Genomic DNA, 14,531 nt, shown 5'->3' with positions numbered 1-14,531 from the left:
TTTTGGGATGATTTGGCGGAATGGCTGGAAGTATTGTCTACGTGGATACGTACCTTGCGTACATAATTTTTATTGGCTACTCAAACGAGGGTTAGAATGGGGTCATGATGGATTCCTGAAAGTAAGAAGCATTTACCTTTACGTTTTTGTCCAGCTTAACGTACCTTCAACTTCTCGTAACCGTTGCAGCTTGATACCTCCTTGTCAAGAGGTACGTAATTGCTTGAACGTTGCCATTACATGTGAGATAAATATAGGTATCATCCAATGTTACAACTATCTTTCATTTCACTGCGCCAAGTGCCTTCGTACAGTCTATCTTACGTTCAGCAATGTGGCGTAGGAGAAAGTTGTGAATCCGGGCTTTTATATACACCGAATTCTAAGACTGTGTTTAATGACATGGCGAACAGATTGGGATGGTGCATTCCCGTAGTCTGCTAGTCGACGAAGCTCAGGGGACATTTCCGCTGATTAACCTTGAACGGGCCCCCATTTGTGTTTTCAGGCCATGATATCATTAGCTGAGTTCACTTGGATAATTAAACCACTTTTCGGATCATTAGGTTATTCGAAAATTGTGCGTGGATAAAATGTATAAAAGGTAGGATAAAAAATTCCCAACAGTTCACGCATTTTATTACCATCAACACGACACTTCGGCACTTACAAGTGGAGATACAACACTAATAAAAATGCCGGTTTCATGTTCCTGGCGCAACTGTACAGAAAGGAGCGCGGCATTGCGAAATGAGTCAGATCAACCATCTGTATACTGTCCAGATTCCTCTATGGACTTTCCACAGAAAGTTGTTTCATCCTCGCGTTAAATTGTGTTGTACTGAAATACAAGGAGATTTTATCCAAATGATAATTATATCTTGTAAATTAAAGTTCCGATCACCAATAAACAGTAGAATTATATTGTATCATCTCAAGTATTATGCTTATTATTGCGTTAATTGAAGAAAGTAAAACTTCATTCGTGTGAATCCTTAATTAAATAAAAATAGAAATTGATTGAGTATTGGTTATCGAAAGCGGACATCACTTCTGCAGGTTAATTTTCAAACAAGGAAGTTTTCCTTTACCTTGAAGAACGCAAGGGAAAAATAAAGAAATGTATTTAATTGCACATCTAAAATAGTAGTGTACAGAATGTCCATTATAAAATTCCGTTAACTAAATTTGTTGCTTGACATTCCGTAGTTCGTGGAAACACTATTTACAAATTACCTTCATAATCTCTATCGTGATTAATAATTGTGGAAACATCTGGAAGTTTGAACTTACAGGTTATAATGTGATTATCAGATTAATACTTCTTTCTTCACTGGTAAACTTTAGAACAGTTAAATTTCAGCTATTTTTCAGTGATACTTATTTCAGAATGATCCATGCGCTGTTAGGAAATGGTGACAGGTTGGTAATCGTGCCGGAGTTTCGGCTTGGTTTTTTCTTGGGACTACAGAGGTTCCAAAGGATGTTATCTCTAGGGATGAGGAGTTATTGTTGGCTGTGATTTCACTCTTTTCTCTCTCTAGAGCCAACCGTCTTTCCTCATTATAGCAATTGCTTGACACCTGCAACCTGTCAATACATACTTTCGTAATGCTTGAGTATGCCTCATTCATAATATAAGTTCTGGCTATAGCATCATTTACCATAACAAGTTGACGTGATAGACATAAGTGTAACTATTCTGTTTAAAGTACATACTTATTTTACTGAGGCATTTTTTTTTTATGTAAGGATAAATTTGGCATGTGTTATGATTATTGTTCGTTTCACATAAATCATGTTACGTATTTGTTGTGTTGTCTCAGTATGTCTTACACGTGGCTTCTTAATCATTTTGAAAGGCAGCGTACAAAGACGTAAAATTATTATAAACATTCTACGCCTCATGTTAAAGAAGCAGAATTATAAATATTATATATTTTTCTTCTAAACATTTCTATATTTTGAAATCTGAGTAACTCCGAAACATCAGGAAAACTCAGATGGTGGTAGTGAGGTAAAATACAATTAAGAGGTGTGATTGGTAAATTACTCTAGTAGTGGTAATTTTAATTATTCAAGACTTAATGAGAGAACTAATTGAAATAATTTTAGTTGTAACGTATTTCGTTTTCACTGAGGATATAAATAGTTACAAGTATAAAACACCCAATGCTTATAAAGGATTAAACAGAAATGTGGGAACTAACTTTACAAACTAATTCCATACTAAAGGGGAGTTTCTGTATGCAACTCGTGTAAAAGGTTTAGTAATGATAAAACGTTGAGTAGGTCAAACTGTTATTCAAACTTCAAAAGAATGTAAACATAGTAGTTACACAAGATTAAGAGAAGTGCAGGGACTAACTTTGGGGTGTGATTCCGTATCAAAAGGGAATTAAGGTGTTTGGACATATTGGTCATTTACAAGTTTGTGTAGTGAGAAAATAGTAGCAATTTAAAAATACTGTGATCTGAAAAGATATCTTTATGGAGATTTAAAAAGAGATAAGTATGTTTTGAATACGGAAGTGTACGTGATGCATTGTGGTGTTTATTGAATTCTGAGTTAGAATAAAAGTTTTTATTATATAATTCTCCCTAGGGGTAAAATTTCATAGACTAAAAATCCAGGTAGGAGAACACTTTTCGTATTCTTGAAAAGCATAGCAAAGGCGGCTAGCATGAAGTAAATTAAAAGCATAACTGAAAGGAGTGGGCATTTCAATAAATGTTTTTTCTTTATGACTACAAAATAGTATGAACATAATAAGTATTTGGTATTGAGTTATCCAATAATGGAAGTTTAATAATGGAAGTTGCAGCTACATATTGATCTCATTATAATACATTTATTTCATTAATTAGATAATGAAGAATTTCTAATTTGTTCTTAATACAAATGAACCATCCTGCTTCCTACACTACTAACACTGCTAGCTGTTTATGTAAATATTGTAGAGTGATTATAAGTGATTCATAGAGTTTGAAAGGTCTGTATATACAGAAACTATCCAAGTTTTAAGACATACTGCAACAAATGTTCGGTATGGCTTTCTTTCGTTACACATCTGTGCTTTACTTTAGTTCACCCCCACACGCGCTGTAGCATATTCCTACTAATGGTCGTAAAGGTAGCTATAACGCGATCCTGGAGCTCACCTACAATTGTTGGTAGTAGAGGCACATCTTTCCGGTACCCCCAAAGGGGAAAAAAATCACAAATTGTCAGATCAGAGATCTAGGAGACCATAGGAAAAGCGCTAAATCATCTTCAGTACATCGCCCAATCCAATGACATGGGAGTTTTTCAGTCAGGGCCTATTACTCAGAGCTACTAATCTTGTGCTTCCAACAGTTTTTACAAGTCATAAAATACCATGAAGCAGAAATATTAAAATAATAGAAACGTTATTTCTAAATACTAATGTGTCATGATTTTATGGTACGGTATAGGCAATTATAAAATGTTCGATTTCGATAAGTTTCACACTAGTATTACAAGACTAGTAGTTTTGAGAAATAGACCCCTTGCAGCGACGCACTTCAATTTGCTAATGAAACAATGACCCCATCAAATTGGAATATGAAGTGATTGGAATCCTCTTTCGCTTGTGAGAACAACCACAACTGTAGCATATCGAGGAATGACATACTGCTCACAATATTCGCCGCGAAGAAAAACTGACCGTACATCTTGGAATTTGACGCTGCAGCGAACACTACTTTTTTAATATATATATGCAAATGCACACTGTGCAGTAACAACGGTAAAACACTTCTTATATACCAAAATACAGAATGCTTTCTGTGCGTAGATGCCGTTTTGGAAACTAGGCTTATGCTGCTATCTGTCTCCACGAGCCACGATTACGAATATGAGAAATGAAACTTTCAAATATATTCTTCCGTTTCATTATTACCGCAAACGTATTATAGTTCCGACTTATTCACTTTAAAACCCGATGAATCATTTATAATTACTCAGTATATAGTAGAGTATAAACGCTAAGACAAGGTACTAAACTTGCTCTGGTTTATAGAACATGAGAGTTGCACTTTCATTTTGTCATAGTGTAGCTAAAACTGCGGGATAAAATTCTTTAGTACTGACAGTTCGTAAACAACATAACAACGAAGCATGTCAGCGAATTATGAAGTCCATCTTATACAGATGGAAGGGATCATAGTTGTTAGAAATAGGCTCACATGGGCATAACTGGTGTCTCTAACACTCTGGTTTATCACATGGAATGTAAGTTGCTAGTAGTAAAGAAACTTCTCCCGCAGTATATTTGTTATTTTAACAGTATGATTCCAGATATTCTAATCAATTTTGTTCTGTATTACAAGAAAGTAATGCGATTATATACTGTATATTTTAAATACTAACACAATAGAACTCTATATTGCTGTCGATATTTTCTTTCTTTCTTTTTTTCTTTTCTTTTGAAGTATTGGATAGCGAGAGTGTAATGCAAGCAGCACCTTTAGAGCGAAGAAAGTAGGTTTCGTTATAGTGGATATAGGAAAGAAAATCTTCAATTATAATTCCTTAATATTAAGACAATTTCAAAAATAAGTGAGGCAGTTATTTAAGTATTATTATATATAAACTGCTAATAGCTTAGTAGCTTTTAGCAAAATCTATATATCCAGTTTTTCCGCAAATCACATTCAGAGTGAATGGAGGATAGTTGCGAAAATTGATGTTCCAAGATAATGAACGAAGAGTTAGCGCTTAAGAGCCCTGGCTGTGAACTGAAAGCTAAACAGAAGGAAGTGCAAAGGACGTTGTAAGTTCGGGAGCATGCGTAAAATAAGCAGCTGAAGTTGATCATGAAAAACATTATCTTTCGTAACTTCCAGGTGTCTTGTTTTGTCTTGGTTTGTTTAGTGTGCTGTTGCATACACTCCTTTTTACTAAAGTGTACGTACAATCAAAGATACCTTGATTTAGAGTAAAAGCCTCATAATCATAAGATTTCTTACTGTAGCAGTATAGTAGCCAGATATATATATATATGATAAGAAACGAGAGTCCGATATTCAGAAGTAAATGTATAGTCTCCAGTCTTTAATCTATTATCAAGTATTTTTGTTTAGAAGCGCGAAATTTACGCGATGTTGTGCATTATTTTCCTATACTCGTAGGTGTATGCAGCTTAAATGAAAAAGTGTACTGTATTGGAGGGTGGAATGGCCAAGTTGGTATTAAGCAGTGTGATGTTTATGATCCAGACACATGTGAATGGACGAGTATTGCACCTTTAAATACAGGTAAGCTTATGGAATTTTGTTTCTGTGATGAATCTATTCAGCTTTTAAATATAATTTTTACAGTATAAGTAGACTCATGACACTCATTAAGACTACCTAGACTACTTTATTTAAGAAATGTTTAGGTTTCAGTTCTTGAAGTCAGAAAGCTTCGCCGCTATCTTGTCCACCATTAATTAGAGAAATATTGGGCTCAAATCATCTGATTTTTTTTTTTTTTTTTTTTTCATTGCTAAAGCTGAAGAAATTAATTTTTAAAAAATGGTACTTCAATGCCTGCCGGAAATATTAATCGGACATAAAAGTACTTTTTGTAGTCTTTGGTGCAACCAAAGATGTTTGGAATACTTAAAAACAGTGAAATGGTTAAAGGTACCAGAGTTTCGAAAAAATAAAATGAAATCTTCTAGTTTAACGTCCCACAATTATGTCTGTTATGCTAAGGGAGACGACGATTAAAGTAAGTGAATAATGATGGAAGAATAGGTGAAATTAGTAAGTGAGAAGAAACAGGAGTACCCTGAGAAAACCCACGAGCACGATGTTGTCCATCACAAACTTACTTGGCTGGGGATCGAGGGACTCACGCACCAGAGGTAAGCTTTCTACTATTGAGCCACCGTGTCCCTAGAGTTACGAACTGTTGCAAATCAGGCACTGTACATAATTGCGTATAAGGGATGGTAGAAAGTAATGAGCAATCCAATTAATATGTTTTTGCTTATATCTTCTCTGGATATAGGAAGATACCAGGCGGGAGTATGTGCTATGGATGGCTATGTCTTCGCTGTTGGCGGTTGTGATGCATGGAATTGTTTGAACTCAGTTGAAGTATATGATCCACAGACCAATACGTGGACCTTCACAAAAGGCATGATAACTGCGAGGCGAGGTTGCGGAGTAGCTGTTTTTAAAGGTAACTACTCGTTCGTTTTTACTACAAATAGTTGATCTGAGATAACATCATAGTAAACTAAAAGATTAATTTTGAGAAACAGGTTAGAGTAAATTTAGCCAAAACATGTTAAAAAATGTTTTCCAGATTTATAATAGCTTAATACTCAATAAAAGTGATATTTGAAAAGGAAAACTGCGTAGGACGAATTTCAGATTGGAATAATACTAAACTCATAGCACTATGTTTAAGATATACTGAACTACTTGCCGGGTATACTTAAATTATTCGGTGAGGCTGACAGGATGTCTATCGGTCACGAAAGTCACGAAATCAGAAAACGGTCATGAAAGTCAAGAAAAAGTCACAAAATCAGAAAACGGTCGTGAAAGTCAAGAAAAAGTCACGAAACGTAGCTTTTGGGTCACGAATTTTTTTATCTGTACAAATATAAGTACAGACTGGAAAATTTTGTTCTATAAAACGTCAAAAGTCACCAACAAAAATGTCTATGGTCGGCTTTAGACGCTACCAAATCGCAAGCAAAGCATGCTTCTATCTCATGCATGAAAATTCGGCCTAATTCAAACCCAAATTCGCACTTGAGAATGTTACGAAATTTTATGGTTCGGTAAATTTCATTCTGAAATTTTAGGAGACACCCTAGGCTGAGTTTTCTGTGATATTACACTATGTAGTTAATAGGTAAAACGGTGATGTGTTTTTGCTTTTATGTTTTGTAAGAAAAACTTCCAAGGCACAACGAAGGGACATTTTAGTTTTTCAACCTGCTTTGAAAAAGGGGAACAAGAAGAACATTTTCCTTTCCTCAGTTGAATTACTTTTTCTTTACTTTTTTCTTTTCTCCCCTAAATAAGGGGATGAAAGAACGTGGGGTGAACATTCCCTATATGTTCTCTGCTTCTTCCTTTTAATTTCCACAGCCGTACAGCGTATTTTAATATGTTTAGTTTATTGTGTGAACAGTCTAGAAGTAATAACCAGTTCAAGATTTTGGGAAATAAATTCGAACTTATTTTCACCAAACGGTATATTGATATAAGTTCTCCGACTGGCAAAAACCCCAGCCTAGGCACTTTATACGACTAGCTACTACTATTACTTTGTTTAAGAGAATTTTATTTTGAGGAAAGAATTGATAGATAAGTTACGTTTTATGCATTTTGTTGTTCAAAAAGAAGCAAGCGAAATAAGTGTTAACAGTTTTCTGATAATAGTGTTGTCTTCTTCAGTGTGTTTGAAATATTATCAATTCCCACAGGGAAATTATATGCTGTTGGAGGTTCTGATGGTACACATTCGTTATGTTCAACCGAAATATATGATCCTCAGAATAAAACCTGGGCACCAGGACCAAATATGACAACTTCCAGGGCTAATGTAGGTGTTTGCGTTATTGGAGACAGATTATATGCCGTTGGTGGCTTTTCAGGTAATGTAAAGTCGTTTATATAGTAATATTAAAAAAAAAAAAAAAAAAAAAAAAAAAAAAAAAAAAAAAAAAAAAAAAAAAAGCAGAATGATTTATGATTAATTTTTAAAACTCTAAAACTCATTTTGCCTGTCCTCCTTTCAAATTTAATTTTCATTTTATATGGGTTTACGTTCATGGATGCCCAAGGAAATCAAACTAATAGTTTTTTAATGCGCAAATAGTCTTAGGGACATTTAAAATAATACACCTTTGGTGGAGTAAACAGAAACAAAACTGTTTGGTCGTGTGCAATTTGTCACTCATATAAATTTTTACAGTTCTTTAGAAACTCGACTAAAATGAGCTATCTATCAAGTCTTGGAAATCCATGTACAGTAACCTACTGGAATTCAGTCACTTGTAGTATATAATAATATTTAGCCTCAGAAATCCTTCAGATATGCTAAGACAAAAGATAAAATGTACCAGCATTTTTTTAAATTAAATTTAATTTAATTTAAATAAAGGTGATAGTTACGTCTAGCAATGCAAGTAGATTCATTGACCGTAAAATCGAAATTGTATGTCACTTGTAAGCTTCATTTATCAGTCTGATTGAAATATTGTTCTACACTGTAAGAAGTAAGGTGCAGCAAAACAAATGAGTATTTGTAAAGTAGGCTTAACCTGTGCTTTTTTCGTGTCATGTTACTGATTACCCAGCATATTTGCTGCTTTGTTACATAATGGCTCAGTATAATAATAGGAAGTTAATTTGATACGATTAGTTACCCTGCCGGGCATTTTACATGAAACTTCTGCGATTACGTTAGACATTTCGTAAGGCTGATGAAATAAAATCTCAGTTTCTCCCATACTGTCACATTGTCTTAAAGGATGTATTGTTGTAGAATTTGTAAACGTTCTTATTTACTGTATTATTAACTGTACTATTTCGGTGTCCCGTGGAATAGTATGGAATAGTAAATTCAATATTAGACGTAATAAATAAGAATACGTTTACAAATTATTATAAAATTGCGTCAATTCATATTCTTAAATAATTGTATAGTTCTGTGTTTATTGATTTTTAATTCTTAAGTGAAATATAACGCGAAAGACATATATCATTCAATTAAGTATGAAACCTTCAAGAATACAATACAGAATATGCTTTAAATTTTAGTCTTAATAGCCTTCTGCGATCGATTCATCTTTCTGATGGAAGCTTACGTGTTTCGGATCCCACGTTAAACTGTATGTTTACGTCTCATATAGTCTCGCTGCAGAAAGGGACGCTAAAAACAAATCAACTTGATTGATTCATGTTAGTTCCACGGTATGCGACAGTGCTTATTATTAACTGAAGATCAGTACAGAGTCTACATGGGGAAGTGATCATTACTTGAATGAAGTTCAAAAAGCATGGATAAATTTAATAATTAATTAATATTCCTTAGATCCAAAAATAGTAAGTTCTGTTTTAATTTTGTGTGTGTATGTGTGTGTGTGTGAGTAAGTATGTATATTGTATATACTTGGTGATAATTCCATGTTAATTTTCGGTGTTGCTTTCCATAATAGGTAAAGCATTTCTAAACAGTATTGAGTATCTCGATGAGAAGACTGATGAGTGGACGACATTCGTTCCCAGGATCGCCACTGAACACCAGAATGGCCACGAAACTCCAGCAGGTATCAACAAAGAACAAGCTTTCGATAAACTAATTTACCCAATTGAAGAAGTTGAACCCCTCTCAGAGATAAATGACAATCAGTGAACTTTTATTTTGCTCTCAAAATCTTGACTCAGAATTTTTCGAATCTTTATTGACTGTAAAGAGTCCTTTCCTCCCTCGCCTCCCATCTGAAACGAACTTAACGATGAATTGACCATTTCTCTATTTTAAGTGAAAGGCTAATGTTTTCTGACTACAATGGTATTTAACGACAAATCCGTTACAAATGGAGAAAGAATGGCAATTTATATTTTGTGATACATGTATATTGTTTTTTGATGCTGGAGATTTTCTGTGAAATTAACTACATAGATATATATATACCTATAAATATACCTCTACTGGGAAAGAAATTGCGATGCATTCATCATTAAAATGTTTGATGTAAATGATCGTGATTTTCTGTTGAGCATTTTTTTAAAGGGGCCATATGATTTTTAAGAGGGGAAAAGTAAGAAAAATACGAGAAAAAAACCCTGTAAGTGTTTGATAGGAAGTTTTTTAAAGGAAATAAAAATGAGTATGTTTTCCTTGCTTAGTTTTGTGTGTGCGTATTAGTGATATGAGCTACATTATTGGTTCAGTGACATATGAGTTTAAAAGAAAGCCTTCTTTTGTGTATAATAAGTCCTTTGGTTGCTTCATGATGATGTGGGCTTGTTAAATAAGGGATTATGCTGAAGTATTACAAGCCTGGGTTATTTCAAGGTTATCTCATTCATTTGGAAAAGAAGTAAGTTTTATTTTATAGTGTTATATGTTAACGACGTATTAGTAATATATATACATATATATTAGACATAGTTATTTAGTTAGTTGCCTTGTTAAGAGAAGCTTCTTTACGAAGTTTTGCAGTCACCCAAGACATTAAATACACTGTAAAGTATATTCTGAAAACGTATAAACTTTACACATAATGTATTCTTAACAGTGTATTATTGCATATCAGACAGAACACTTTCAATGTAACTTCATTTCTTACATTTTCATTTTTCTTAATTTCCTTCGATTGTTATGAATAACTCTACGTATATAAATGCTCAAACTTGTATTTTCTTTGTTTTAACTCATTGAACGCAATGTAGGTTTTTCTTTTCCCCTACAAAGTATGAACTAAAACTGTAATATTTATAAACAGAAATGTCAAACATACATGTACACAATTTTCTTAAAAGACAAAATAATCCATCCAAGCACTAGAAGAATGCAGCCACAAAAAATATTTGCAACTGTTTGAATTCTTCGTAGTTTTATAAGTTGACGATATCCAGAAAACTTTCCTTATGTGCATGAAATATATTTCGTAGTTAATTTTAATTCTTGTCTTCAGTAAATAAGACACTTTTGAGTTTGAAATATAAGAATTTGTACTACTGGTATTTATGTTAGTTTTATGCCTTTGCTGTAGGCATGACTTCAAAGATATTCAGGTGATAAATTTTCCTTTGTAGAAATCCAAACCAAATTTTCCCAAAATTATTTGCTATGAATTTAGGTTCCATGACAGTTATCCTTTTTAGAACCTTACTTACTAATCAGGGTAGATACTGTATATTCCAGTTTTTTTCGAATATTCCGTACATTTGTGTTTTTTATTGATCTTTTTCCTTTCTTCAGTGGTATATTGTCTGCGTTAATCTTCCATTTGGTTAATGTGCATTAATCAGAATGCTCATATTAGTAGAAAACACTGAACAAGCAATCGAACAAAGAAACGCTTGAAGTAACTTCAATAAAAGACATAATGATATCACTTCTTTACTTGAAAACGTATTTTCAAATTGACCACAAATAGGATGCATGTAATTTTATATGTAAGGTGTTTTCATTCTTGTGTGATGTTTACATTAAATTTCATACACGTGGCCTATATATTTATGTACCTTGTTTCGTTAATGATGCATTTTGTTTTTTCAATTGCAAATTTGTTCTTTAAACAATTTGATTTATGTGTATTCATTTCCACAAAAGTCAACGGCTTAGATTCCATATTCGAAGTTACTATGTAAAAGCGTTGTGTAACTAGTGCTTATGTACAGTATGAACACTAATATCATCAAAATAGAATGACAAAAACATTCTTGCCTGAGGAGTACATTATAAATAAAATTATTCTATTATTTTCATAGAGTAAAATAATGTAAATACTTGCCTGTAACTATGATTTATTATTATTATTATCATTATTATTAGTAGTATGTAAAGTAAGACAACGTTCATATTCGAACGGCAATTGGTATTAATATGAAGATAGATCATTTAATTATTTTGTAACATGTACGATTCTTATTAGGATATAAGATTTCTTTGTGAATGGCATTACCTGAAGATTATGTGAAAGATTAATCACTTTCTTCTAGTGTGTGTGTATCTCCATGAATGAGGTAACCGTGGCTGTTGTAAGCTTCGAAGATTACCAGTTCTAATTTTGTTGGAAAGGGGCTAGGGCGTTATTATGATAAACTTCTATGTAAGTAAAAGGAAAAACATACTTCGTATTAATGGTTAATCAAGTTAAGAAATTCTGCACTAGATGTGAATATTTGTATCGTTGTGTGTAGATTTGCATTCCTCTAACAGACTTAGTTGTCTACTTGTTAAATCTCGAGTATGGTATGCTCACGTTTTGCCTACTGTACCTTCATACTTAAGCTATGCGATATTTAAACGGAGCAAATTTACCTTTCACTTAATTCTATTAAAAAAACATGTCAGTAGTGAAGGATAATATCAACATTATGTAAATGATGCTCAGAGAAGTGCAAAATTGACACTGTAAACATGTGGTAAAGTACAATCATACGAAATCTGTTACAGTTTAATTCTTTTTTTATTTTTCTTGGTAACAGCTATGAGGTTCTAACACCAAAGTAGCAAAATATTAAACCATCATAGCAAAATGATGATCTAGATCCTTGTACTGTATACTTACCCACAAAAATCGATCACCATGTAATTGATATTCTTCCGATTATTCATTTCCGTGGAATATAACTCATCAAATATGAGGAAAAAACCGATCATATAACGATTAAAAAAAAAAAAAAAAAAAAAAAAAAAAAAAAAAAAGCAAATTTTCGGTTACACATTGTTGATTTCCTTCACAACAGTGGTCAGTAATAAATACAACAAACCACACAGACAGTTTCTACTAATCAAACTGTGCTTGCAGACTCACTGGGAAAGCAGCTAGTTTTGAGTTAATTGTTGAATGTATTGTAGAATAGTAGTAGTAGAAAGAGTGAGAAGAGACATTCTATGATCACTACATACTACATATATCAATCGTATTGTGTAAATGAAAAAAGAGAATATAAAGAAAAAAATGGAAATAAGTGAAAAGTGAAATATAGTCCTGAAAATTTCGCATAGTTGTTGGGAAATATTCCATATCGACATTTATAGAATAAAAGGAAAATATGTTTTTCAGAGACAGTTACATTTGATAAATGAGACTGGCATTTTTCATTTTTATTTTATATTGGAAGACTGGATTGTATATCTTGTTACTAAAAGAAATTTTCATTATTTTATAACCAACTTTGCTACTATTCATAAACTTAAGGATTTTATTTTTTACTTTCATAACGAGGTACTTTTCAAAGATAAATTGGCCGCAACGACGGGATTTTACAGTCTTTGTTACTAATAAACTTCTTGAGAAAGTTAGTTTTCTTTTTAGTCACAAGGATGTAATTTTGAGAGTTCAAATTGGCCAAAATTAATACAAAATAAAAGTTATTGAAAGTTTGTAAGATATTATTAAGAATTTAATTCACAAAATTTATAACAGATTGTTCAGCTGTTTGTAATCTTTTTGAATGTATTGTCTTTTGTATGGAAAATTTATTAAAAATGACTTTGAACTTCTGATTTTTCTTTTACAACCTAGTAGAGAATTTTAGGTCTCGATAGATATACACTCGTATGGATTGAATCATGCACATATACTGTAACTGACGATTTTTCGCCATTTTAAATTACATTTTAGATTTCCATACTGTACTATCCATAAGTATCGGAAGTCTTATATAATTGCTTTGTCCGTCTGTCTGTTGACACGGTAAGAGACATTCAGAAACTGCTTTCTTGGAATCGATTCAGTGTCAGTTACATCTCTTCAGTTAATCCTACGTTCAAACAGAAGTGGCAACCAATTTTCAGTTTCAACGTTGATTGCCATAGAACGATGGTGAGAAGCGTTTTCTGCAATCGATTAAGCAGCCTAAGAATAGATTCCATCTCCTCTATTAAAACAGGATATGGTAGAAATCTACTACGTCGGATTCAAAATTAATTTTCATAGAGCAAAAACAGTAGGAAATAGCGAGAATTGGCTTTCTGTACCCAAAAATTCAGTTTCTCCTCTGACTTATCCATCTATTACAACTGAAAGTTATAGACTACTACTTCCAGTTTCACTGTGGAGTTCGTATAATTTGGAAGCCTACTGTAGTTTTACAATATGAAACGAAACTCACTTGTTTCCTTCCGTGTTTGGTTAAAATTGAGTGATTTTTAACTGTGGATGGTAGGAATTTGAATTAAAAATATTACAAAATAATAAAAGTATAAACAAAATTAAACTCTGCTGAGTATTCTGACAACCATACCACAATAATTTCCTGCTCATATTAGTTATATTATATAGTTGGATAAACATTGAAACCGGAAGTTCAACTAGTTTTTACTCCCGGTTTGGGGAGAAAAATAGGATCTGTGATGAAATCTATATTCTGAATCCACATCTTTTTGTGGCTTCTATTATCTTCGCTCTATGGGAATCAACATTTAAACTGGAGTTGCAAAGCAAAGGGAAATTGGAGAGAAATCTATTCGTGCGGTATTATATCCACATCAAAACACTGCTTCTCGCTATCTGTGAGATTCCTTTTTCTTCACCTCGAAAAAATGGCTTGCATCGCTTGCATGGCGAATGTTTCAACGTCAATGCTCGAGACTTCATTCTGGACTAACTGCATCCTCAGCAGCCGACTTTTATACAAAGGGTATATGGAAGTTTGTGCCACGCTCCCAGAAATGTCTGATCATGATGACTACGTCGAAAAATAGCCAAGACATATACTTGTATATCACTCGCAATAAAGGTTTTTTTTTGGGGGGGGGGGGGGGTAAATAAGCGCCTCGTATATAGATTTCATTTCTTGTCCGGCCCCCCACG

The 14,531-nt window shown here is 33.2% G+C and overlaps 1 protein-coding gene across 2 annotated transcripts in view; it reads left to right on the top strand.

Annotated features, from left to right (window-relative positions):
• Positions 1-13,215, top strand: part of LOC145673773 (influenza virus NS1A-binding protein homolog) — a 109,235-nt gene extending 96,020 nt beyond the window's left edge. For both annotated transcript variants that reach the window (XM_081743530.1, XM_081743537.1), the window contains exons 10-13: positions 5,155-5,280; positions 6,023-6,196; positions 7,458-7,628; positions 9,195-13,215. In XM_081743530.1, the coding sequence (XP_081599656.1) occupies positions 5,155-5,280; positions 6,023-6,196; positions 7,458-7,628; positions 9,195-9,391 (668 nt within the window). In that variant the 3' untranslated portion in view covers positions 9,392-13,215. The remainder of the gene's footprint in view (positions 1-5,154; positions 5,281-6,022; positions 6,197-7,457; positions 7,629-9,194) is intronic.
• The last annotated feature ends 1,316 nt before the right edge of the window (positions 13,216-14,531 follow it).

The sequence above is a fragment of the Thermobia domestica genome, chromosome 2 (assembly GCF_964235325.1).
Source record: "Thermobia domestica chromosome 2, izTheDome1.hap1.1, whole genome shotgun sequence".
Classification (NCBI taxonomy): Eukaryota; Metazoa; Arthropoda; class Insecta; order Zygentoma; family Lepismatidae; genus Thermobia; species Thermobia domestica.
Note: the sequence above shows the minus strand (reverse complement) of the source record. Positions and strands in the feature narration are given on the sequence as shown.